Raw genomic sequence first — 23,972 nt, 5'->3', positions numbered from 1 at the left:
TTGAACACAATGACTAGCATTGCCAGTGATGGGTTATGAATCACCCCAGAACAGGTATGCTGAATCTGGGAAATAAAGTAGAATAGTGATATAAAGTAGAATTGCGATGCATGAGAAATTAGTCCACATGAATCTTCACATGACTGAGCTCTCTCTAGAGTGGATTCTCCGAGGCGGGGCCAAGTGTTACCCATCTGTGTGCACCCAGTACAGCGAATGGTAGGGTTCTCAGCGTGCTCGAGGAACTGCCGAGTCACGTGCCCATATGGACATTTCTGTCAATGCCGGGCCACATGTAAGGTGGTGACATACCACGCAACCAAGGTGTGTAGGAGGCTGTACATCTCGGTGTGTAAGTGCCTCCGTGATGTTCACACAACGACGACTCGCCTAATGACACACTTCTCAGGTATTTCCCCATCATTAGGGGCACATGGCTGTACTGCGTTTCCTTCATCTTTAGCATCTTACTCACAGATGAATGACATGAAAATAAGCACAAGCTGGGAATTTAAACAACAATAAGCAAAAACCTCTTCTAAGTATGCTAAATCCAATGTTCTCCCCTCAGTCCATTTTAGAAAGAGCTTAGAGGAAAAGAGTGGAAGTAAAAGACTTCTATCCATCAGTGAACCAGAAATCTTAGCTCTCAGAATATTTTATCCTCGTGCACTTGACACAAATTGTATTTTTGATGTGTAAAAATAATTTAAGTTGGTATAACCTCTCCGGACTTTAAGATGTGGCTTGCCCCTCACCATATAAGATGTTCCCTGACTGAAACATGCAAGGAAAGGAAAGTCTTTGCCGGAGGAGAGAAAGCAAAAGCAACTGACCAGATTCATAGGAGGTGGAACGTTTCTGTTGTTACTTGGAATAATATTTAGATCTAAAATTAAAAATCACATGCCTATTCAGGTGAGCGATTGGCAGGGCGTGTGGGAAGGTGGAAAGTAGCCAGCGCAAGTACCTACAAATCTAGAGATCCACATGCCTTCCCCCGGACTGCTCTGCTCACGCCCCGGTGAGCAAGGGGGGCAGGTGCTTCCTTCCACACTCTTCACTCCCACGGAGTGTGTTACCCAAAGCGTGGGCAGCAACAGGAGGACACCAGAGGTGCTTGTGTCCTCTACAAACCATGTTTCAGACCCGCCTCAGAGACACACAGATGAGAGGGTCAGGCCAGGCTGTTGGGGTTCATTGCACTTGAATGTGAGCAAGTGTAGCCCTGGGCTTCTTGTCGTCCTCGTTCATCATCCTCTTCCCTTCTCTTTCCTATGCTCCCCTCAGGGAGCCCCCACCCACGCCAAGTCCTCCCTCCCTGGCAGTCAGAGTGCTGCCGCGTGGGGCTAGGTGGGTCCCGGGGGTCAGTCCCACCCTGGACCACAGCTGCAGGCAAGAGGCCTTGTGAGGGCTGATTTTATGTGTCCACTTCACTGGTCACAGGGGTCCAGATATTTGGTTATACATTATTCTGGGTGTGTCTGCGAGGGTGTTTCCAGAGGAGATTAGCATTTGAATCAGTGTACGGAGTAAAGCAGATGGTCCTCCCCGATGTCAGTGGGCTCTATCTAATCAGATGAAGGTCTAAATAGAATGAAGAGGCCACGGAAGGAACAATTCCCTCCTTGCAAGACTGTGAACCGGGACTTTGGGTTCCTTCTGCTCTAGGACTAGGACTTGAATTATTGGTTCTCTGGCTTTTACACTTGGACTAGAACTACACCACCAGCTGTCCTGAGTCTCCAGCTTACAGATGCGGTCATAGGACTTCTCAGCCTCCGTCATCACATGAACCAATTCCTCATAATAATAAACCTCCCTCCTTCCCTCCCTCCCTCCCTCTGTCACTATCTCTCTCTCTACCTATTGCTTCTGTTCCCTGGACAACCCTGACCATTACAGCACTGGATTTAGGGAAGACCCGGTTCTCACACCCACTAAACAAGTTTGGTGCTGTGCTGGAATCACATGCTTCTCTCTTTCCTGTTTGGCTGTTTTGAATTCCAGCCTGCCTCTTTAGATGAGACATTGCCTGAAATGTCTGAAAGTGAGGTTTGAACTGTGATGCACTAAACAAGCATAAGGGACTACTGTTGCTGAATCTGTCCTTGTGCCCTGTCAGCAGCGGGTTATGTCACCCACCTGGTCAATTCCCGTCACAGTGTAGGCATGGCCCTTAATAAGACCGAAAGGCGTCCGGGCTTCGGATTCTGCAGCATTTCTGATCTGAAACATGACAAGAGCAGCGTTGGACCCATTGTGTGAGTCAAGCTTTTGTTACCTGGCCAGACTGAGCTCTGCGCCTGGCCTGGTCCCTCCTGCTCCTCCAGGTGAGGGCCATGTGCCTGGGGCATATAAAATGGCTACAGAGGACACCCTAAGAAGGTTGCAGTGACATTCAGCAATTCCCAGTCTCTTCCGGTGAGGAGACACTCATTCGCAGCTCGGACTCCAGCGATTACTTCACTTTTTTGCCCCCAAACAGAACAACCTGACGGTCCCATCATGCAGCAGCATGAGAGAGAAACACAGTCACACACACATGGAAGAAGCATGTAACAGTGTCACATACAACTTCATGTCACAAATTGGAAAACTCAAAGGAGGGGGATAATTGACAAACAAAGAGTGAAGTCTCAAGGTTAATCGAAAAGGAAATCGAAAATTTGAATATGTTTAAAAAATAGAAGAGGTAGAATTCTGTGTGTGTGCTTGTACACATAAAGAAAAAACTTTAAGTGCTGTTAGATTTCTATCTACTGATTATTTTTTCATGATATATGAAGCGAAATAAACAACTTTCAGAAAAGTCTATGGTAAGATTCCATTTAGTGAAATCAAACCAACCTGCCCTGTGCTCCTGTACCTGTGTGCGTGCCTGTTGTACAAGTGTGGAGAGTGTGAGGCGCACACGCCAGGCGTCACAGGCCTGGTGCTGAGGGCGGGAGGCAGGCATGTGCCTTTAGGTATCTCAGGACTGTTCATATACCTGATACAGCAACTGTGTCTTACCTTTCAATTTGAAAAACATTAAATAGAAACTCTTGCTTTAATTAAAATAAACATTGACCCCCCCCCGACCCCGACCCCACCACCACCGAAAGTCATGCCTGTCCTTGTGTGTGGCCAGGGCACTGGCTCAGACCCCTGGCCCCAGCACAGTACCTGGAAGGCGAGTGACTTACATCGATGGAGCAGCCCACCAGACAGCCCCTCTTCAAGGCCTTCTCTAGAATCTCGTAGAAGTTCTCTGGAGCCTCCTTAGTCAAGAAGGTCTCTGCTATGCCCCCGGTGAAGTCCTCCATGGCCTCCATGGCGCTACCTCCCTTCAGCGCCTCATAGCTCCCGTTCAGCCTGCAAGAAAGTGGGAGACCGCTGCAGGGAACAAGGAAGACCACCAGGTGGCGCTCTCAGTCAGTTTTATAACTTTCCCAACCACGTGAGCATCAACTCCCAGGGCTTCCCTGGCTGGCTGGTGTGGAAGGAGGATCGGAAGTGCCATCAGGGTTTGCTTGGAGCTCTGAGGAAACAAAAACCCTCCGTGAGAGGCAGCGGACCCTGTGGTGGGGACCCTGGTCCTCAACTGGCTGCAGGTTCAAAGGCCAGTCCGCAGTGATCTTGGGACAAATTGTCATTCAGGGTGTCATGCGTGGTCTCTGGTCCTGCTCCCCACATAAGAACGCAGGACACGGTGAGGCCAAAAAGGAACAGCCACAGAGCCATAGATAGGGGAGTCGTACCACTATATACTGGCTGGCGGCTGGGTTGGAGACACAGGGAGCAGGAGCCACACAATAGATCCGCAATCCACACTCCACCCTTGCAGGCTCAGCCACCATCTTCTTGCTAGCCCCCATTTTCTGCTAGCGTAGCCACAGCAGTTATATTAGAGGCCAATGGCTCACTGGTTACAGCTGACGGCCAACTAGCCACAGCTACTGGCCATCCCATCACAGTTGATGGCCATTTACTACCTGAGCCAGCATCTTTCCACGTGAGGCGGAGCCTGGAAACTGCACTCCTGGCTCTGTCCCCACACTCATTTAGTGCTTTAGTTTCCTGATTTGCAAAACGCGCTGGTTGTACTCTGCCTCTAGGGCTGCTGTTAGGGTTGAGTGAGTCTCTCTTCTCAGGTGCACAGGGCCTGACCACAAAGGTGTTAGTTGTACATAGACTGAGAGAGAGTTTAGGTCCTTTCTCTTTCTTTCTGGTCTCATGTACTCCCAACCATTTTTCTTATAGTCATGTGTTTATTAGTATGAGTTTATTGACATATATACATATATACACACAAACTCTGCTTCATTTGTAAAGTAAACTTTTCCGTTTGGAAGTCTTAGATTTATAGAACAATTCTTACCTGGTACACAGAGTTCCCACGTGCCTTCACCAGTGTCCCGCTACTGAGCACCTTACGTCAGTAGGAACATTGGTTGCAGTGACGGAACCAATTCATCATCATTCTTTAAAGTCTGTACGTCATGCAGGTTTCCTTAGTTTTTACCTAATATGTTTTCTGTCCCATGATCCCATCTAGGGTTCCACCTGGCACTGAGTCCTCAGGTCTCCTCAGCAACTCATGGCTGTGACAGCTTCTCAGACTCGCCTTGTTGTGATAACTGGGACAGTTCTGAGGAGGACCATCTGCTGTTTTTTCTCATGATTAGACAGTGGTCCTGGGTTTTGGGGAGGAAGACCACAGAGGTAAAGTGCCCTTCTCATGACATCATATCAGCGTACATACTGACATCATGGCTTATCGCTGTGATGTTGACCTTGAGCGCCTGGACGAGGTCGTGTCTATCAGTTTTCTCCACTGTCAAGTTCCTCTCCATCTCCCCTCCACACTGTCCTCTTTGGAAGCATGTCACTATGTGCAGCCCGCACTTAAGGAGTGGGGGGCTAGGCTACCCTCCCTACGGCCAGAGAGTCTACATAAATTACATGGAATTCTTCTACATGGGAGGTTTGTCTCTTCTCCCCACTTATTTATTCATCACTTACTTATATCAGCATGGACTCGTGGATTTATCTTACACTTTGGTTTATAGTCCAGTACTACCTTACTTATTTTGTTGCTCAACTTGTTCCAGCTTTGGTTATTTTCAGGTCCTTCTATTGGCTTCTGTGTCCCTTTGAAATGACCCCATCAGTGCATGTGTATGTGTGCACATGTGCACATGAGTGTGTGTGTGTGTGTGTGTGTGTGTGTGTTTAAAGCGTGTTTCACTTTCTGGTACTACAAGATACTGTGGGCCCCTCTTATAGATTTCCTGCCCTAGAATCAGCCTTATCTCCAAGGAGCTCTGGTTCCTTTATTGGAGGATGGTGTTAGAGCCCAAGACCGAGAGGTGGGAGTGCTTGTGGTTTTAGTTTGTCATGGCTTCTAGGTCCTGCCAGCTGACAAATCAAGGACATATACATGTGTATGCTAACCCATGTATGTATACACATATCTGTATGTAACCGTTTCTGTTAAACTAAACATAAGTTCAGGCTGATGTCTCCACCTCTAACTCATGACCACAAGCATTGTTCTAGTGTCCTCCCTTTGCTTCTCTGTTACCCTTCACTCCAACAGTGAGACACGTGGTTCCCACCAGCCGCCAACCATTGACTTCATTGTTCAATTCAGCATATCTGTATGGTGGTGTCAGAATTGTTGTCCTGTACCCGTACGGGGAACAACTTCACCTACGAGAGCACAGTGCTTACAGACAATTTCTCCTGCTTTTGCTCTAATGGGCTGAGTTCATTTCCAGAGTTACCTAGGTCAGCGCCTTCTCTCCTGCCCTTCAGGGAGTTGGTCCCATAGGTTTGTAATACAGTTAGATTATTTCATCACAGTCTGTATTTCATCCTGGATCCCCCATCCTCCAAGATGACTTCTTAAATTTGCATGTATGAAGATTCACTCTTTGTGCTGTAAAGTTCTGTGGGTTTGGGAAATGCATGGTGTCATGTATTCACCATGACAGTGTCATACAGAGTAGTTCCATGGCCCTAAAAAAATCCCCTGTGCTCCACCTACACCCCCGCCCCCTCACCTCAACCCCTGCAACCACTGATCTTTTACTGTCTCCATGGTTTTGCCTTTTCCAGAATGTATCATAGTTGGAAACACACAGTGTATAGCTTTCCCATTGGCTCTTTTCATTTAGCAATATGCATTAATATTCATCCATGTCTTTTCATGGCTTGGTAGTTCATTTCTCTTTATTACTGAAAAATAGGCCATCTTCTGGATGTAGCACAGTTTTGTTTATCCATTCATCTTGACTGCTTCCAGTTTGGGGCAATCATGAGTAAAGCTGTTATAAGCATTTGTGTGCAGGTTTTTGGGTGGACATGAGTTTTTACCAAACTCATTCACCAAGGAGAGCAATTGCTAGATCACTCGCTAAGACCATGTTTAGTTTTGAAAGAAGCAGTCAAGCTATCTTCCATTATGGATGCACCATTTTGCATTCCCATCAGCAATGAATGAAGGTCCCTGTTACTCCATGTCCTTGTGAACAATTGGTACTACAGGTGAGTAATAATGTTTCATTATTCTTTAATTTGCAATGTCCTAATGACAAATGGCGTGGAGACTCTTTGCATGTGCTCATTTGTCATTTGCACATCAATTTTGGTGGGGTGTCCTCTCAACTATTTTTGGCCTCTCTTAATGACTAAGAAATAAACAAAGATTTTCTTTTTAGAGAACCTATTCTTTACTCTTCTCTCCAAGGGAAAGGCTTAACCCTTCACATCCCATTGAATCCCACTGGCTGGATTTCCTGGCCCAAGCCTTTCCCACAGTTGCAGGGGAGTGTTTCCTTGTGCTGTACTCACTGAGAATGAAGCCGCCCCCCACCCAGCACAGGGGTAGCCCTAGAGAGGTCCCCTGTTGGGGGGGGGGTGACTCCCCACAGGGCAGAGATGGAGCTGGTTTTCCCTGCTGTGCCTGGAAGGAGTGGCCCTTTGCCCACCTCCAGCCTGTCCACAGAGCTGGGTGGGCAAAGGGTGCACCCTTGGGTCTTCTTTGATGGCTTGAGTCCTATCCTACTGATTTTGGGGTCAGCTGAATCCCAGTTGGCCTTCATTTTATTTTGTTACTTGGACGCCCCATGTGGAGGTCCCTGGTCCCTGCCTCTGAGGACAAGATTCCTACGGCTTGAAGATCCAGGTTGAGCCTGAGAGGGACTCTCGGGTCATCTCTGCAGCTACCGGAGCACAGGACTCCAGCTACTGTGGCCTTTTGCTGACAAGCCAATGGGCTGGAAATCAAGATGCCCAGGGACCTGAGGACAAAAATGTCTGTCTTGGTTCTACCCACATGAGGTTCCTAGACTCGCCAAACCCACAGGAACAGAAAGTAGGTGGGAGCCAGGTGCTGGATGGGGGCTTAGTGGTTAATGGGGACAGAGTTCAGTTTCTCCAGATGAAGAGTCCTGGAGGTGATGGAGGGGATGGTAGCACAACAGTGTGAATGCACTTAATGCCACTGAGCTGTCCACTTAAAAATGGTTAAGATGGTACATTTTACCACAATTTTTTTAAGTGAAAAAAAGGAGCATTCTGAAAGGAAAAAAATTAATGTTACTATCCAGGTGGTGCAGCCCTGATGTTTGAACTGTGACAGTGTTTGGCAGGAAGTCGGGAGAACCAGGCGTTCTCAACACACCTAGTGTTTCCCTCTGCTTACCCTCCCAGCTTTTCCAAAAGCCAGTTTCCTGACACAGGGATAGCAGGGCCATGGTCACCACTAGGCCCTGACAGGAAACTGTTCTGGCGGCTCATTCCCATGCTGGCGGGCCCTGCCGTGCCCATCTGTGAACCCTGAGCCCCGCCTCGGCCCCACAGAAGCTGCATGAAAAGGCCCCAGGATGGGGCCTGCCACAGTGGGACACTCACTTGGCGTAGGCTTTCTCCAGCAGGGCGCTCCAGAACTCGTTGTGGTCGGCCGAGTGCAGGAAGACCAGGCGGTCCCTGAAGGTGGGCAGTCGGTCATCGATCACCACGTCCAGCCACTCGCTGTGCTGCCAGAACTGTTGCCGGGGTGGAGACGGAAACAAGGGGTGAGCCCCACGGGAGCCCCGTCAGTTGCTTTTCCTCCTTCTGGTCTGGAGGCACATCACATATGGCTTCCCCCACAGGGCCACCAGGACTCTGTGCCGAGCATCCAACCCCACCCCTGACATCAGCTCAAAGACTTAGTGTCACCCCAGTGTCCAGGGGAGCAGGACAGGGCCACGTGTGGACACTCGCGGGCGCCCCGAATGGGCCCTTCTCTACGAGCACCAGGTGGCTGGGCAGGCCTCTGCTCCTGTCTGCCACCCAGCTTCCAGCTCTGTCTCAGCTGCTCCTTCACCTTGCGTCCCCTCTTCGCCCGGAGGGAGGAGGGACGTTGAGCCTCTAAGACTGATTTTTCGGCCATTCACACAGAGAGGCTGTAGTGAGGCAGTGCAGGTGTGAGGGGAGTGTGTGTGCACGTGTGTTTGTGCACATGTATGCATATGTGTGCATGTGTGAGCATGGGCATGTGTTTGCATGAGTGTGTGTGTGTGCACAAGTGTATATGTGTCTTCCTGCTCTTTCAGCCGGCCCGAGCAAGCTAAGGTAAGAAGAGAGTCAGAGGAGGAGTTGGCGCATTTACTGGCAGCCTTGCTGGGGTGTCCTGAGTGTCTGTGTCAGCAGTCAACCCGGTCAGACGGGCCAGCTGGGCCCTGGTAGAGGTTGTGTGTGTTTTAAGAACTAGAGCCCCCCCACTCTGGGTGATGAGCCACAGTGGCATGTGTGTGGGGGGGCGCAGTTTGGGGATGCTGTCGCCTGCCCCAGCTGGGCTCCCCAGTGGGGCTTCACCCTTCTAATACATGTCACCTCAGGCCTTCTTGGGGGCAAGTGTTTAAAGGCCAGACCTGGGTTTCAGATCTTCCTGAAGCAGGAGCCGCCTTTGGGGGAGCTCAGGGCTGGCCTTCAAGTGGCTGGCTTGGAGGGCCCGGGTGAAGGAAAGAGTGGATAAGGGAGGGGAGAAGGGAGACCGGGAAGCAGAAGCAAGCAGGGCAGGCCTCGCCCCGCGTGGCTCTGTCCTGTGTCCTCCACGGGGTCCCAGGATCTGATGTCTCTGTATTTCACTCAGTTTTTATTTTTTAAACACACTCATGTCTCCAAATCTATATTTCTTCAGTTTATGAGATGTAATCCAGTTCCTGAGAGGAATAAATCATTTTAGGCCATGTATGCTTAAAGCACAAGAATTCCCAAATACTAAAACCCTTAACAAATGGACCTCCAGGTTTGCCCAAACATCACTTGTTTTACTCTGTACTTTCCGAGAAGGCCCACCTTACAATGCCTGCTCTGCCCCAGGGCTTCTGGAGGTCATCCACGATAGAGCGAAGTGTGGGACAGGCTGGGACGCCGCTGTCACACAGGTAGGATCCCGTTCCCTCCGGGGTTACCTAACAGCTGAAGACGCCCCTGGCATCATGCTGGGCCCCAGGGAGGCAAGTCCACTGGCTGGGCTCCCGCTTACCTGGAAATGGAATATCCCAGCATAACCGGGGCCGAAGCTCTGGTCCTGGGGGACGACTCTAGCGAGTGCTTTCTGGTTTAGCGTAAGGGAGGCGATGGCGGCCAGCAGCCAGCAGTCGCCTACAACATGGAAGCCATAAGTCACGGTTTCCACTACTTAGTCGCAGCAAACGGGGAACATACAAGCCAGAAGGACATGAGGGGCATTCCCTACATGGCCACATCTTTTCTGTTTCACGGACAGCCAACTGACAAACGCCTGTGTCCTGAGCGCTGCCTCCCTTTGCGCCTCTCCTGCCTAGTTTGTTATAAACAGCTGTCCGCATGTTGGCAGTGCTACAGGATGGGCTGACTCAGCTGTCACACACAGGCTCCGTATGCGTCAGCTCTGGGAAGTCCCAGCGACTTCCCACCCAGGGGACCGAGGCTGTGGGTATCAGAGACAGTGTGGCCAGGTGAGCCCTGGCCCCTGCAGTGCCTTTCTGGGACTGACACCTCCCAAAACAGACTCAGTTTAGGTGCAGGTCATGGTGTCTCTGCGGGTATTTGTGTCCAATTATCTTGGATTTTCAAAATTGGCCGACTAATGTACTGATCTCCCCAGTGTGTCTCCACGTTAACACACATTAGAAAACAACTAAAAAGTAAAATTGAGTATCATTGTTTTGTGTGTGTCGTCGAGACCTCCGGATGCAGCCATGTGCACTTACTGAGGGTGGGAGGAGGCCCACAGGTGGCCCGGCAGCATTTCAGGTGCTGCCTATGCAGTCAGTGTGAGAAGGTCCTTGGAGTGTTCCCGTAAGCAACAGGACGGCTCCACTTTACCCCAGACCTCCTGCGTGAAGAGACCACACCACCATCGTTGGAACTGAAGGCCCCATCGCACTCACTTGGCTGCCTCAGAAAGTACCGTGTGCCACTGCACGGGGGACACTGTCACACGACTCCTTTCTGGTTGCTGTGCACTGGCAACAGAGACTCATGCGGGCCCAGCAGCAGGAAAGCTACCCAGAGTAACTCCACTTTCCCTAGGGTGTCACCAGCAGCCGTGTGACACTGGTTCCTAATGCATCAGCTGGTCTTTGGCAGCTGGGGGCCGGGTTTGGGGAGATGGGGATAGGAAGGGACAATGGTGGGAGGCTTCAGGACCACGTGTTTAGCGAGCCCTACCGAGCACCTCCCTAGTGGCGGTCCCTGCTTTTAGCTGCAGGGTGGCCACGGCCAGTCCCCGCTGTGGGCTGGCCTCCTCCACTGGCTTCTTCAACTTACAATGTTGCCACATGCAGGAAAGTGTTTCTTTTCCTGGCCTGAGCGTGCAACAGTCATGTCTATTCAGACAGGATGCTCTGAGCTATTGAAGGGTGGAATTTGGAGTCTGTGTTATTTACACAATTGAAATCAAAGGAAAACACTCAACAACAAAACAAGGTTGCTGTTGATGGGGACCAATGGGTGGGACTAGCCAGCCCAAGCCCAGCGCTGTGCAGGAGAGGGGACGGAATGAAGTTCAGTTTGTTGGACAGCTGGGTGTGGACGCTAGCCTGCAGGGGACCACTATCGGGGACAGACCCGCGATGGTGTGTGTTGGTTTGTAGTTCTTATTTTGGGTGGCAGGCTCATGGCTGTCCATTTTATTGTTATCTTTCAAAATGTATACTTATGTTACTACAGTATTTGGATGTAATAAATTTTGTTACAAAATAATATTTATAAGCAGCCACCAACTAAGGTAAAATATAAGATTGTCATTCCAAATAAATGTTTTGCCAATGTAAAAACTACCCGAACTAAACTGCAAAACAAAGGACCGGTACAATGGTTTCCCATTAAATAGCAATGTAGAGATGGGGGGTGTGAGGGAAGGCAGAAGAAGAGGGGAGTTGTAGGGTGAGTGGGAGAGAGTCTCCTACAGAAACCTTAACCTCAGGAAGTAAAGACCAATCTGAATGTCAGTTTTTTTAAAAAGTCAAAGTTATTCTAGAATTATAATTCTATCATCTGTGTATCTATTGTCTAGCCTGCTCTTTGTCTGTCAATGGTTGTTACTCTAGGTTTGTGCCTTTTGGGTTCGTGTTTAGGGCAGCACAGTCAGTCGGCATGGAGGAAGCAGCATGGCCCATGGTGGTAAGCAGCAGCTGTAAGCAGCTTGGGGTCTGCACAGACTTGCAGGGGTCCATTCCCTCTGGTTGGTTCCATTGGAATTCTTTTAGGTCTCTGTCTCTCTGTCTCTCTCTGTCTCTCTCTGTCTCTCTCTGTCTCTCTCTGTCTCTCTCTCTCTCTCTCTCTCTCTCTTTCTCCCTTCATAGATAGAATGAAGGTAAACCCGGCCCAGTGTTGGACTGAATCCTAAAATGCAGGACCCAACTTAACTGTCTGGGGGGCACCCTCAGGCCGATTGCACAAAGGAGATTGTGTTCTGGGAGTTCCCCCAAAGCATGAGCCCTGAGAGGCAGCGTGGCAGCGTGGTGAAGAGCCAGTTTGGATCCTGACTCTTTCACTCCGAATCTCTGGACAAGGCCCTCAGAGCTCCTCAGCTTCGGTTTCTCATCTGTAAAATTGGGAGGGTAGCTAGGTAGATGGGACACGGCATTGTGCTGACGGTGCCGAGCTGGTGGCTGGGCTGGTATAGCCGGTATTCGCTGTGTTGTGGTGTAGGGGAGCCGGGCCAGCCGCTGGGTATCTCCGTTCCCTGCAAACTCCTGGGCTGTGAGCCCCGAGCACAGGCCCATCCACCTCCAGGGAACTGGCTAGATGTCACCGGGCTCCATTCCACCAGAGTAGACAGGTGGGCTGGGGGTGGGGGGTGGGAGGGATGGAGGGAGGAGCAGAGGGGGGTAGCAGAGAAGGTCCCCAGGCCCCGGGGTCCTGTGTGTTGGCCCCCACAGGCTGGTCCGCTCCATCCAGCCCCGCCACCCTGTGCTCTGTCCACTCACACTTACCCAGCTCCCCTTGGCAGATATCAGTCCTGGTGGCCCCTCCAAGAATGAATTCTGGGTTTTTCACTATTTCCTAGAAGAACAAGAGTGTTAATGCAGTGGGCCCGTTGCTTCGTGGGCCAGCAGGATGGGGCAGGCTCAGGGTCTCTCTCCTTTCTTGGAGCACAGGACTGCTTTCCTGTGTGTGATATGTCCTTGTGGAGGGACACGAGGAGGTGAAAGGCGACCGTGGCTGTGCCCATAAGCCTGGGCCTTCTCTGGTAGACCATGGCCCCTGGGGAGAGGTCCTGCCTTCTGAGCAGCCCTTTGGTGCCGCGCTCTAGCCTGAGTTCCTCCACACCTGGCTGCAGAGTGGATGTCAGCCAGGCCCTGGGCTTGGAGTGGGGGGTCCCGGGTTCTGGTTCTGGCTCCCCACTCATGGGCATTGTGCCTCGGTGGGCTTCAAAGCCCTCATCTCAAACTGAGGTGACACACACAGCTTGGTAACCAGGATAAGCACAAATTCCTACTTGGGCCACCCAGCTTCTTCCTTCTTTCAAAATATGCATTTAGGTCCAATTTTTTATATATATATCTATACTATATAGTAAGAGACGTGTACATATGTGTCTCACATAATTTCACCAAAGTGCATTATATATAATCATATATATTATGGGTACATGATACAATCGTTGGTGTATATTAATATATCATAATATGGAAGGATAAGTCTAAAACATTAACAAAAAAGTATTGAAAGTGATTACACAAAATCCATGTCATCTTTCCATTGTTTGGAGGCACCAGGCTCCGTTCCTGACACGTTTCTGACACAGACCATAGCAAAGAACGAGACAGAAATGCACGCCTGCCGAGTGACTGGCCATAACCAGGGAACAGACACACGAGTTCCAGAGGAGACGTGCTGGGACAGAGTGACGGCATGGGGGTGTTGCTTTAGCCAGAGTGGTCAGGGAGGGCCTGGGGGAGCAGACAGTTGAGCAGGGTGTCTTGTGAAGGTCCAGGGAGAGGAAGCAGCAAATCATGAGACATAGAGAGAGTTCTGGCACACGGCAGACACCCGACCATTTCAACTGGACCTGAGTGCAGGGCGAGGGAAGGGCTTGCCCACCTACTTCCAGAAACTCCCCACCAGGGCACTCCCCACGGCGGGGCCCTGAACTGTGTTCTCAAGCTCAGCAGGCCCCGCTTGCGCCCTGGTCTGTGCCCCAGAGAATCAGGGAGGATGGTGAGTTCTTTGAAGGGTGGGGGTGGGGGTCCTTCCCAGACCAAGAGCTTCAGTGTGAGATGATGGTGCTGTGTTTGCAGCCTCCAGGGAGAGCAGCCCTGTGGAGGGTGGAGCCCGGAAGCATCTGCCCAGACAGCACTGCTGGGTCTGTTAGCGTTTAATGTATTCCAGCAAACTCAGCCAGGAGCATTTCTGGGTGCGCACAAGGCCAGGCTTGGCAGAGGTCCGACCGACACCCTGAGTGCGGCCCCTGGCATTCCCACCCTTAGCGCCAGGAGCCTGGGTGTCTTGCCATCAGGTCATCCTAGTCTCTAATATGAGGGGATGTCGGCTGAAGGTCAGGGCACAGGGAGTCCCCACAGCCCTCCCTGCATGGCCCAGCACCTCTCTAGGACCCTAACAAGCAATGCTCCCGGTGCTGTGGCTACTCGTCCCTACCTGGGATGTGAAACACACTCTGAAGGCCGGCAGACCCCTGCCCAGCGGCATGGGCTGTGGGCGAGGCGGCCCCTCCGCTCCCCTCGCTGTCCATCCCCTCCCACACCCTCACCACCTGCGCTGCAGCTGCCACCACCTCCCCGCTCCCATCTGCCAATTGGTTGTTTTCGTCCAGGAGAGTTTTATGAAATTGTATCAAACTGTGGATTGATGGAGAAAAAGGAGAAAACTCAGTAATCATCACCAAGTGAACACAAATTAGCCATCAGGTATAATCTGGCGATAGCCACGGATGTGTGACTGATGCCCCATCTGTCTAGCATTTTTGTGAGTTGGTGCATCTGTGTGCCAATAATGGGCATTCGCGTACGTGTGTGCTGAGGGGGCAGCTGTGCAGCCGTGAGGGTTACACACCTGTGTGCCATGGAGCAGTGCACATTGACAGATGTGGGTCCCCCTGTGCTAAATGCATGTGACTTGCGTAGGCAAGTGGTACATGTGTGTCCACATGCATGACCCATGTGTGTGCTGGTTGTATATGTACTCTGGGTGCACTGCATTCATCCCTGGGGGTCCTGCACATGTGTGTGGGGCCTGGAGGAATGTTTGTTCATGTGAAATGCTGTTTGGGGGCTTGAGGACGAGGGTTACCTGAAACTACACCCTTATGACAGGAAGATCCGCGGGGCCTCTACAAACCTGAAGTAAACCCAGCCCGCCCCTTGGCGACCCGGGAGGGAGGGGGTCTGGGCACCACCAGGTGGCCCTCCTGGAGGACAGAGGACACAGCCTCTGCTCCTGGGTGCTGGCTTTCAGGGCCTGTTCTGTTCAGCGTGTACAGCCAGGCTGGGCCCATCTCGGACTTTTCTCTACTAAGTAATTAATATCAAAAGGGAAAAGTCACATTTCTAACAAGGTCAGAGATAGCTGTGTGCCAGCCATCAATAGCTGTGTGCTGATCCCAGAGTGTCCCCAGGGCTATGGCATCGCATGGGGACACAGTGTGTGTCCCGGAGCAGCCAGCAGCCTCTGGGGGACTGGTGGAGCCACACAGAGACAAGCCCCCAGGGTACCCTCCTCAGTGTACTCCTGCCCTGGGCTCCCTGGAGGGCCCGGCTGGCTGTGCCCCGCCCTGTGACATCCCCTTGACCCCTGCTCTTGAGCCTCTCCCCCGCCCTCAAGCACAGCTGTGTTTGACAAGAAGGCAGTGCTACGAGGGCACCCCACCCCGTGGTGCCACTGGGCAGTTGGCACTTGCTGCTGGAGCAAGCACACGGATGTGGGGCCAGCCATGCAGACAGCACCAGAGCCCCAGGGGCCTTGAGGGACACTGGCACGCTGACACTTCCCTGTGGCAAGCGAACCTCAGTCCCCACCCCCACACCTTGCCCCAGTTTCCCAGTCTGTAAGATACAATATAAAGCCTCGAGCTCCCAGTAGGAAAGAGATGGAGGTGTGTGTCTGGGAACAGGGTGGAGGGGACAAGCGCAGCTGCAGGCAAAGCAAAGGGCAGAACAGATTCTGGAAGCGTGTCCACAAGGATGGCAGGCCGCCCTGTGGACCTGAGTCATGACACGTGAGCCTCAGTGGAGGGTGGAGGGTGGAGACCTAGTGCACCATGGGGCCTCACCCACCATTTGTGGTCTCACTGGGAGGAGATGGAGAGGAAGGATGACCACCTCCCACAGCTGAGAGGTGGGACCCTGGACTCCCTTGGGGGCCCTGGTGGCCCTCGTTCCAGGAGAAAGACCTCAGGGAATGGGGACAAAGCTGTTCTCCACCATGGCCTATGTGTGTTGAGCTTTGATCTTGGAGAAACTCCAGTTTTGGCAAAGAGGGAGGGAGCTGGGGCTGCAGGATCACACTGGAAGCCAGGAGCTGGCCATGTAGGATGCAGCATGAGGTGCCTCCCTGCCTTGGAAAGCGGTAGGCCTGTCACCCCAACACAGAGGACTCTCAGGGACCATCCCAGCTGCAGAGTGCACCGTGCGCTGGCTGAGGCCTTCCTGGGGCCATGCCACAACACACAGCTCCTTCTGTGCAATCGTGCCCTCCCACCCGCAGGTGTTGGTCCTATGAGCACCCAGTAGGTGATCAGGTGCTGCAGGTGAAGGGGGGGCGGGGAGAAGGTCAGCCAGCTGTAAGAGGCATGGTTTCCAGGCGGGTGGAGGTGCTGTTTCCTGCCTGCAGGACGAGGCAGAGGGCTGGGTAGGGCTGCCCAAGGTGAGCTCACGCCCTGCGTGCCCTGCTAAGAAGCTTTGCTTTCAGGGCAATGAGAGGTGCCCCACGCCCCCATCAGGGAGCGAAGTGGCCAGCTCTCCAGAGGCAGCCAGCCTGGGGAGAGCCCTGGCACCCCATGTCCTAGTCATGTGACACTGACCTCCAGGGAGAATGGGATATAACAATTCCCCTCTCTTACGGTCATTTGGGATTGAGATAATCCTGGTTGAGAGCTAATGTCACCTGGGCCATAGTAACTGTTGGCTGTCACCACCGGTTTGGACACACCAGATGGTGTATGAAGCTGAGGGCACAGTAGACTACAGGATAAATGAGCTGTGGCTCCAAAACATGGCTCTAAGGCAGGACTCAGGAGCCACACAGACTGTTGTAGTAAACCCGCCTCCATGCTGAAATATGGAGCGCTATCCCCTGAGGGCGCTCGGGGATAAAGAAGGCTGCTCGCAGAGGCCACTGAGCAGGGTCCCAGCGTCCTAGCAAGGGCCTCCCAGCGGACGCAGCGTGCAGGCGGAAGGGGCCAGGGACGGGGTGCTAAGGGAGCAGGGCCCTGAGGATGGGGCACAGGGTGAGGGGTGGCTGAGCAGGGTGCCCTGGAGGGATGAGGGGTGGCTGACGGGCTGACTGGAGGCAGTGAGACCAGTTAGGAAGGAAGAAGCTATTGGAATTCCTCAGAAGGAAGGCTTAGGCTGATCGCCTTGTGAGACTCAGGAAAACACTGCAGAACCAGAAGCAGCTTACACAGGAGCCAGCCTACAACAGGAAATACCAATGAAGAGCTCACACCACATGGACAACAGTGTGTGCTGCGGGCTCAACCCTGAAGAGCCCAGAGGTTGCTGTGTTTGTTTCTAAAAATAGACATGCTATCTTTTAAAACACTGACAGTATTTGAATGTAGCGAGACAAACAGGAGGTAGAAATGATGAACCTGGGTCGTTCGCACGTAAGATGAGACTCGGAGCTAATGACGAGGATGGTGATGATAGTGCCTGTAAGAGTGATAGTGACAGTGGCTGTCATTTATTGAAAATGTCTGTGGACACGACCTGGGACCCATATTGGTTATTACTGACCCATTTGACAGGCGAGGAGACTGAGGCATGGGGCAGTTACATGATATGACCATAGTCATGGGTTACATTAGTGGCAGAGTGGGGCCAGCACTCTTTGCTGTCCCCTCCTTGCCCACAGCCACCTGTCCCCATAGGAGCCACTAAATGGCCAATACCCACCCTGAGGGAGTGAGAGCCGGTGGTGCCCGGTCAGAGGCCAGGCCCTGACTAATGCCGCGTGACTAATACTGACTGGTGTCCCAGGCTACAGCTGGTGACTGTTGGGGTGGCTGCAGCTGGTGACTGATGGTGCCCCTCCGGGAAGGGGACACGTGCTGTGAGAAGTGAACCCTGCTTCACACATGTGCTGAGCACCTGCTGAGTGAGCATCCAGCCCCAGGGGGCAGCCAGAGCTCCGGCCAGAAGCCACCGAGTGCTTTACATGCGTCACCTTGGTGTTAGCACACAGGGGCTGGTGTTCTGACAGCCTCCCAGCATGTCTGCAGGTTTGCCCTTGGCTTCCACTAGGGTGTATCTGCTGAGACTCGTCCTGCATAAAGCTTTGACCCACTCGCTGCCTCCTGACAAGAGCCTCTCTGACTCCGGTCTGGCCCTGGTGGGACTCAGAGCTGGGGGTGGGGTGCAGCCAGTTGCCCTGCGTACACCTGGTCCCCTTCCCAGCCTGCTGGTGTGTGCCCTGCGGGCCATTCCCACCTTCAGACTGCACAGCCTCTCCACAGTGACCACCCTCCCAGCCCCTCCTCTCCTCGCACACCCCTCCCGCTGCACACCCCTCCCGCTGCACTCACCCCTGGCCGCTTCCACTCAAAGGGGACCTGGGGCCTCTCGCTGTAGAAGAGAGAGGTGCTGTTAGCCGGGAAGTCGGCATCCTGGAAGAGGATCCCCTTCTGCAGGCAGTCCTGCCTCAGCTGCTCGAAGCTCTGGCCTGAGGAGTGGGTGCCTCGGGCGTGCCCGGGAGCCGGCTGCTTCTGGGGTCCTGGGGCCCGGTGGAGGTAAGGCATGGCGGCTCCCTGGCCTGCGGCTAAGGTTGGCAACAGGTGTGAAGAAGCTATGCCTGTGTCAGTCCAGAAGGAACCACTCAGAGGCCCTTGGGCCCTTAGCTGTTTGCCTGGGAACCTCCCTTTAGATTGACATGGAACACACCCTGATGTCAAACTGTAGACGAGCCCTCTGCCCTCCCAGGGCTCCTGCAGACTCAGAAGGAGCTGTGAGGCTGGGCCAGTTCCAAGGGGCAGCGTCCCTGCTTAGAGCACTGGGAGGGAGGGTTGCTTGTGGGAAGAAAACATGAAGCCACAGTGGTCCAGGAGGTGGCAGCCAGCCTTTGTTTTGCGCTGGGAGAGTTCGTGTCTTAGGTGAAGGGGCTGCAGTTTGGCCGTTGGGGGGCGGGGTAGTCACAGCACATATGACAGGAACACAGCTCTCTCACAGGCCATCCCACTGTGATTTAGAGCAGGGTGCAGCTAACTTTTTCTGTAAGGAGCCAGACAGTAAATATTTCCAGCTTTGGGGGCCACACGGTCAGGGTCTGAGGACTCGACTGTTTGTGCTGTGAAAGGAGGTCTGGGAGCCCGGGCGTGTGTGTGTGTGTGTATGTGTGTGTGTGTGTGTGTGTGTGTGTGTGTACGCGCATGCGTGTGTGTGTGTGTGTACGCGCATGCGTGTGTGTACTCCAGTGGGGTGATTTGGTGACTGGTCCCTGAGATGGGTGGACGCAGAGGACGCCCGCTCCTCCTGGGCGCAGGTCTCTTTTCCAACATTTCTGGCAACTGGTCTTGGGAGACATTTGCAAAAACAGACTTTACATTAACCAAATTCCTTGCCTTGTACAACTCTGCAAATAGGATCTCACATTTGAGAAGAAATGAAGTTCGGAGGGCAGAGGCAGTTTAATAAAAGTATTGGCGGCTGCGTGTAGGCCCTGGTGTTCTAGCAGTTTACACTGTGCGATTCTCCAACGGGTCACAGTTGGCGCTTGGAGACAGGGGTTTTGAGTTCTCAGGAACCTTCACTTAGTTCCACCACTTCTGTCGAGTGGATCCTGTGTCCTGGAAGGTGTGGTGACATCTGGGCTGAACTCCCAGGTTTGCCTGGTGACCTTGGGCCGGGCCCGCTGCACCTGCCCTCAGTGTGAGTCAGAACCCTGCGGACCTCGAGGGCTGTGGTGGGATTCCAGGAACAAAGCTCAGAGTCCGGAGCGGGCAAGGGCAGCTGGGAGAGGGCAAGGGCAGCTGTTGATTCCTCTGCTCCCCGTCCGGTCTGCCCCTGTCCTGTCCCCCCCTCAGCGGCTCTTATGAGCCACCTCTGAGCCTCATTTCCTGTCACTTCCAAAGGCTTTTTTGTGTCTCTTTCTTTGCACAATAAGGTGTTTCCTGCCTGAAATGGTGGAGCTGCCAGTGTCCTGTGTCCCCCACCCTGTCAAACAGCTCTGTTTCCGAGTGATTAAGGAGAACAGCTAGGCCGTCAGGTGGGGTGATGTGAGGGCCATCCATAGCTGGTGACACCTCAGTCAGAATTTCCCCTTCAAACACCCCAGCAATTGGGAGAAGACCTTGATGTGAAATTCAGCACTGTGGGGAGAGTCCTAAAGGGCTTGCTGAGTGCCTGGCCCTCTCCAGCTCAGGCGTTGACGCCCTCCTTCCATGCCCAGTACAAACACCTGTCCAGGCAAGGCCTGTGCTTCCACCCTGTCTCCCCTGTGGACTAGGAGAGTCAGCCTTTCAGTTTAAAGCCCGGTAATCGGAGAACTGCACTGCTCTTTGTGACTAAAGCACAAATGTCTCAGAGCAGGAAACACAGAAAGTTGATCTTGCGTCCCTGCTCTCCAGGACGCCTCCTGGGATCCTGCCTGAGGTCACCCACCTGCTCCGCAAAGACCTGCAGGAACGGGGGCACCTGGGCAGCCTTCGGGACACTCGCCCCCAAGTCCCCTGCCTTTGGCAGTGTCATGACCCCAGCTCAGGGCCCAGGGAGCCGTCCTTGCCTGCATACCTCATGGCCCTGGACTCAGGGCTGCCTCCTGACGTCCCAGCTCAGCCTGGAGCCAGAGGAGGAACCAACAGGACAGGAGAACAGATGCCATCCTGAGTCTGTTTAATCCCCAAACCTGTGCTTCTCCTCTGGAGGGAGAGCGGTGGAAAGACCGCAGCCACACCATCTGGAGGCCTGGCAGGCCCGCGAGCCTCCTCCGGGCAGCCCTCACGCACTGGGAGACCTCTGAACGCCGCCAACGGAAGGTCCACGGTTTGCTCCCGAAATGTGTGCTTTTCCTGTAACAAGCTCTGCCCGCCTGTCACCAGCCCTGAGACATGAGTGGCTGCCATTCATCATCCTAGCTGTGTCTTCCTCCCCTTAGCAGAGCAGTGGTCCCCTGGCCCTGGGGCCTCCCTGCCCTTCCTGTCCCCTCCACACCCTTGGCGTGCAGTGAGTGTGCTGGGTGCAGAAGTGGCCGCCTGCGCCAGGTGCGTCGTCTTTCTGGGCAGAGAGACGCCAGAATCACGTGGGGCGCGTGGTCCATGATGTTTTGGGCAAAACTCAGGAGCGAGCTTTCACGTGGGGTGGTGACTGTCCTGGGACTCAGGGGCCCACGTTACTGCAGAGCAGCCGCCTCTCAGGTTTGATGAACCTGCAAGACAGACTCGCTCCTGCAACAGAATTGCTCTGTTCTCCGAGCCTGTGAGAGGCGGAAAACGCACCTCTTCTGCAGTGGTGGGTGAGGCCAGTGGCCGCCCTGCTGTGTGGACAATGGTTTGGGCGGGCCAGTCAGGTGTCACCTGCACAGGTGTCCAGGTGAGAAGGGCCATGGCTTACAGCAGGTGTGGTATGAGAGAGGGCAAGAAGGGACAGACGCTTTTAGGAGAATTACTGTCAGGACCACCTGTTGGGGTGTAGGATGGGGCCTCATGCTTTTGAACCTGAGCAAACTAGTGGAGGAGGGCAGACCCTGAAGAAAAGGTCAGAGCTTGGGAAATGTTGACATGAAAATTCTCCGTAACTTTGGTGGGAGTGTAAACCGCCCGCCCTTTTGGATCGCACTTCATTAACGTCTATCGAAATTGCAAAAGCACAGACTCTGCTCCAGCTATTTCTTTCTAGCAACTTATCCTGCAAGGAACCTGAACCCCTGCAAGGGGACGATGTGCAAGCCCATACATTTCGTCACAGCATCAGTTCCTTTAGAAACAGGCTGGAGAGCACTCTGTCCACTATGAGGGGAATGGGCAAAAATCAGGGCACAGTGAACCAGGAAACAGAGCCCGTGCAGCTCGGGGACAGAGCAAGAAAGCCACACGGGCGTGCAAGGCAACTGGGCCATGCTGCTCGAAGGGGGGTTGGGGGGTGGGAGGGGTCCAGGTGGAGCCCGGATGTGTGCAGAGTATGCCTGTTTGTGCAGAAAGGGGAAAACAGACTTTGTATTAATGGCCGTATAAGAATCTCTTGGAAATTGCACAAGGTGCTGGTGAGGTGGTCCCCCTTGGTGTGTGTGTGTGGTGGTGGGGGGGCTGAGTAGACAGGGGGTGGGTGCTGGAGAGACTTCCCTATACGGCTTTTTATACTTTCTTTCCTTGTAATCCTATACATTTCTTTGTAAGTTTGGGATGCCTGTGAGCTGGTCAAAGTGCGATATCGAGTGGGCAGCCAGGCAGTGTGGCAGGGCCCAGAAGAACACGCGTCCCCTCCTGTATGAGTCCCTGGGCTGGAGGACCACGGTGTGGTGCCTTCCCTCTGCCGGCAGTACCCTGCCCTTCCCCCTACTTCCTGGCTCTCCTCACCACCTCCCTCCTACCTAACCTCCGTGTTCCAGTAAATGTCACCCACAGTGCGTGCGAAGGGACTCTGCACACTCAGGAGTGACAAACGTCAGCTTCTGCAGTAAGTGCTGGGGCAGCGTCTCAGAAGTCACATGCTGCATCCCACGTGTGCAGAAATGTGATTCCTTCTTTTCTGGCACCTACTTCCCCGTGGCCCTTGAGTCCTCAAAGAGCACACAGCTCCTCCTGTCCTTTGCAGGGTGTTGAGTCCAATGCAGTAAGTTTTCAGTCAGTTGTAGTATTGTGGTCCCAGTCACTCCCCAGGCCAAAGCTGAGTCTTCTTGGGTACACCCTGTCTTCAGTGTCTCTGCCCCCACCCTACCCCCCAGGGGCATGTGGGCAAGGAGAGAGGCCTCAGGTCAGCGTGCCGTCCTGGGAAGCAGCTGTCATCCTCCCGTGATGTCACAGCCAGAGCAGAAGTGTCCCACCTCCCGGCCTGTGGGGGCCCAGCCCTCATCTCCCTGGCCCTTTCTAAGGTGGTAGTGACCCTCACAAACTATTGTCCCCCTGGCAATTTGCTTTATGATTTACTCTCCAGGTACTTCAAGCTTTGATCTTGACTTTTAAAACTCTCATTTTGCGGATTCTGAGAAAATCCTTTGCTCACTCTTGAAAGCCCAGCCTTCCAAAGTTTCACCATAGACTTAAAAGTCTAGCTTGAAGCTTGAAGCCAAGTACTCGTGCCTGAGTTCTAGGTGGGCTCTGTCTTCCATTCCCTCTGTCTCACGCCCCAGAAGTCTGTGTGCTTGCAAAGAGTGCTCAGCAGTGGTCATGAGTGCACCCTCATTTCCTAGAAGGTGAGACTAGTGCAGCATCTGCCACCTCTCGGATCTTATCAGTAAGCCTGGGACCTTCCCTGGTACACCCCCATTCCACTGCCTGGCTGTCTACTCCTCCTCCAGCGGGAGCCCAGCTTCTCCTCCATGGGACGATACTTGTGTGGGCCTCACGTCACTGGGGTGAGGGGTCATGTTGAGACACCAGCCTGGGCCTCCCCTCTCTGACCGCAGAGAGATCCCAGCTTGGATACAGGCTCGTGAACCACCAGGTGGTCCCCTCGGGTTCCCCAGGACTGCTCAAGTGGCCACCGCTCCCATAGCTGTCTTTCCAACCCATTTGGTTGTGGAATAAAAACAGTTTCCCCCAAGGCCTAATCACCCCAAATAAGCTCTGGGCCGCTGCCCCTATGGCCACAGTGACACTGCTGAAATTGTCCTTGCATCCCAATGTCAAGGTCGTTGACATTGTGGAAGAAAGAGGAACCTTCTGGCTTCCTTCTGCCCATGGGGCACGTCTCCCCCTGCAGGTTGACCTCTGTCGCTAGGACCACTTGACTCTGGGGACAGGAGTCTGGGAACTCACTCTCTGGTGTTTAGGACACAAACGAGTGTAACTTCACTTTTTAAAAACTATATTTTGTACCCCCTTTTGCGCTGGAGCCCCAGTCTAAGGTGCGTCTCCCCACTCCGATCGTCTTCCTCTCCTTTCCTCCTCCAATCTTGCACCTGGAGCAGGGGTCCCACTAATCCGGGCTCTCTGGGAACTTGCCTCTTTCCTCACAGCTGATATAGCTGGTGCTCCCGTTTCTATGGGGACAACGCATTGTCATTCCCTTGGCGCTCAGCAGGCTCCAACATTTTCCCCAGTGCGGAGCCGTCCACCTGGGCTGTGGCTCTGCAGCCCTGCCACAGCGTGACTGGCCTGCTCAGGGCTGCGCCCCGGA

At 53.3% G+C, this 23,972-nt stretch overlaps 1 protein-coding gene across 1 annotated transcript in view; it reads right to left on the bottom strand.

The window, feature by feature from the left end:
• Window positions 1-18,553, bottom strand: part of CAPN9 (calpain 9) — a 39,467-nt gene extending 20,914 nt beyond the window's left edge. Inside the window, exons 1-6 of the mRNA XM_019757380.2 lie at window positions 18,230-18,553; window positions 12,462-12,531; window positions 9,524-9,642; window positions 7,903-8,036; window positions 3,189-3,357; window positions 2,146-2,229 (exon numbers count right to left, since the gene is read on the bottom strand). Coding sequence (XP_019612939.2) covers window positions 2,146-2,229; window positions 3,189-3,357; window positions 7,903-8,036; window positions 9,524-9,642; window positions 12,462-12,531; window positions 18,230-18,442 — 789 coding nt within the window. The 5' untranslated portion in view covers window positions 18,443-18,553. The remainder of the gene's footprint in view (window positions 1-2,145; window positions 2,230-3,188; window positions 3,358-7,902; window positions 8,037-9,523; window positions 9,643-12,461; window positions 12,532-18,229) is intronic.
• Window positions 18,554-23,972: the final 5,419 nt, after the last annotated feature.

This window comes from Rhinolophus sinicus, linkage group LG12 (assembly GCF_036562045.2).
Source record: "Rhinolophus sinicus isolate RSC01 linkage group LG12, ASM3656204v1, whole genome shotgun sequence".
NCBI lineage: Eukaryota > Metazoa > Chordata > Mammalia > Chiroptera > Rhinolophidae > Rhinolophus > Rhinolophus sinicus.
The sequence above is the reverse complement of the archived record's forward strand: the minus strand, read 5'-3'. Positions and strand labels throughout refer to the sequence as shown.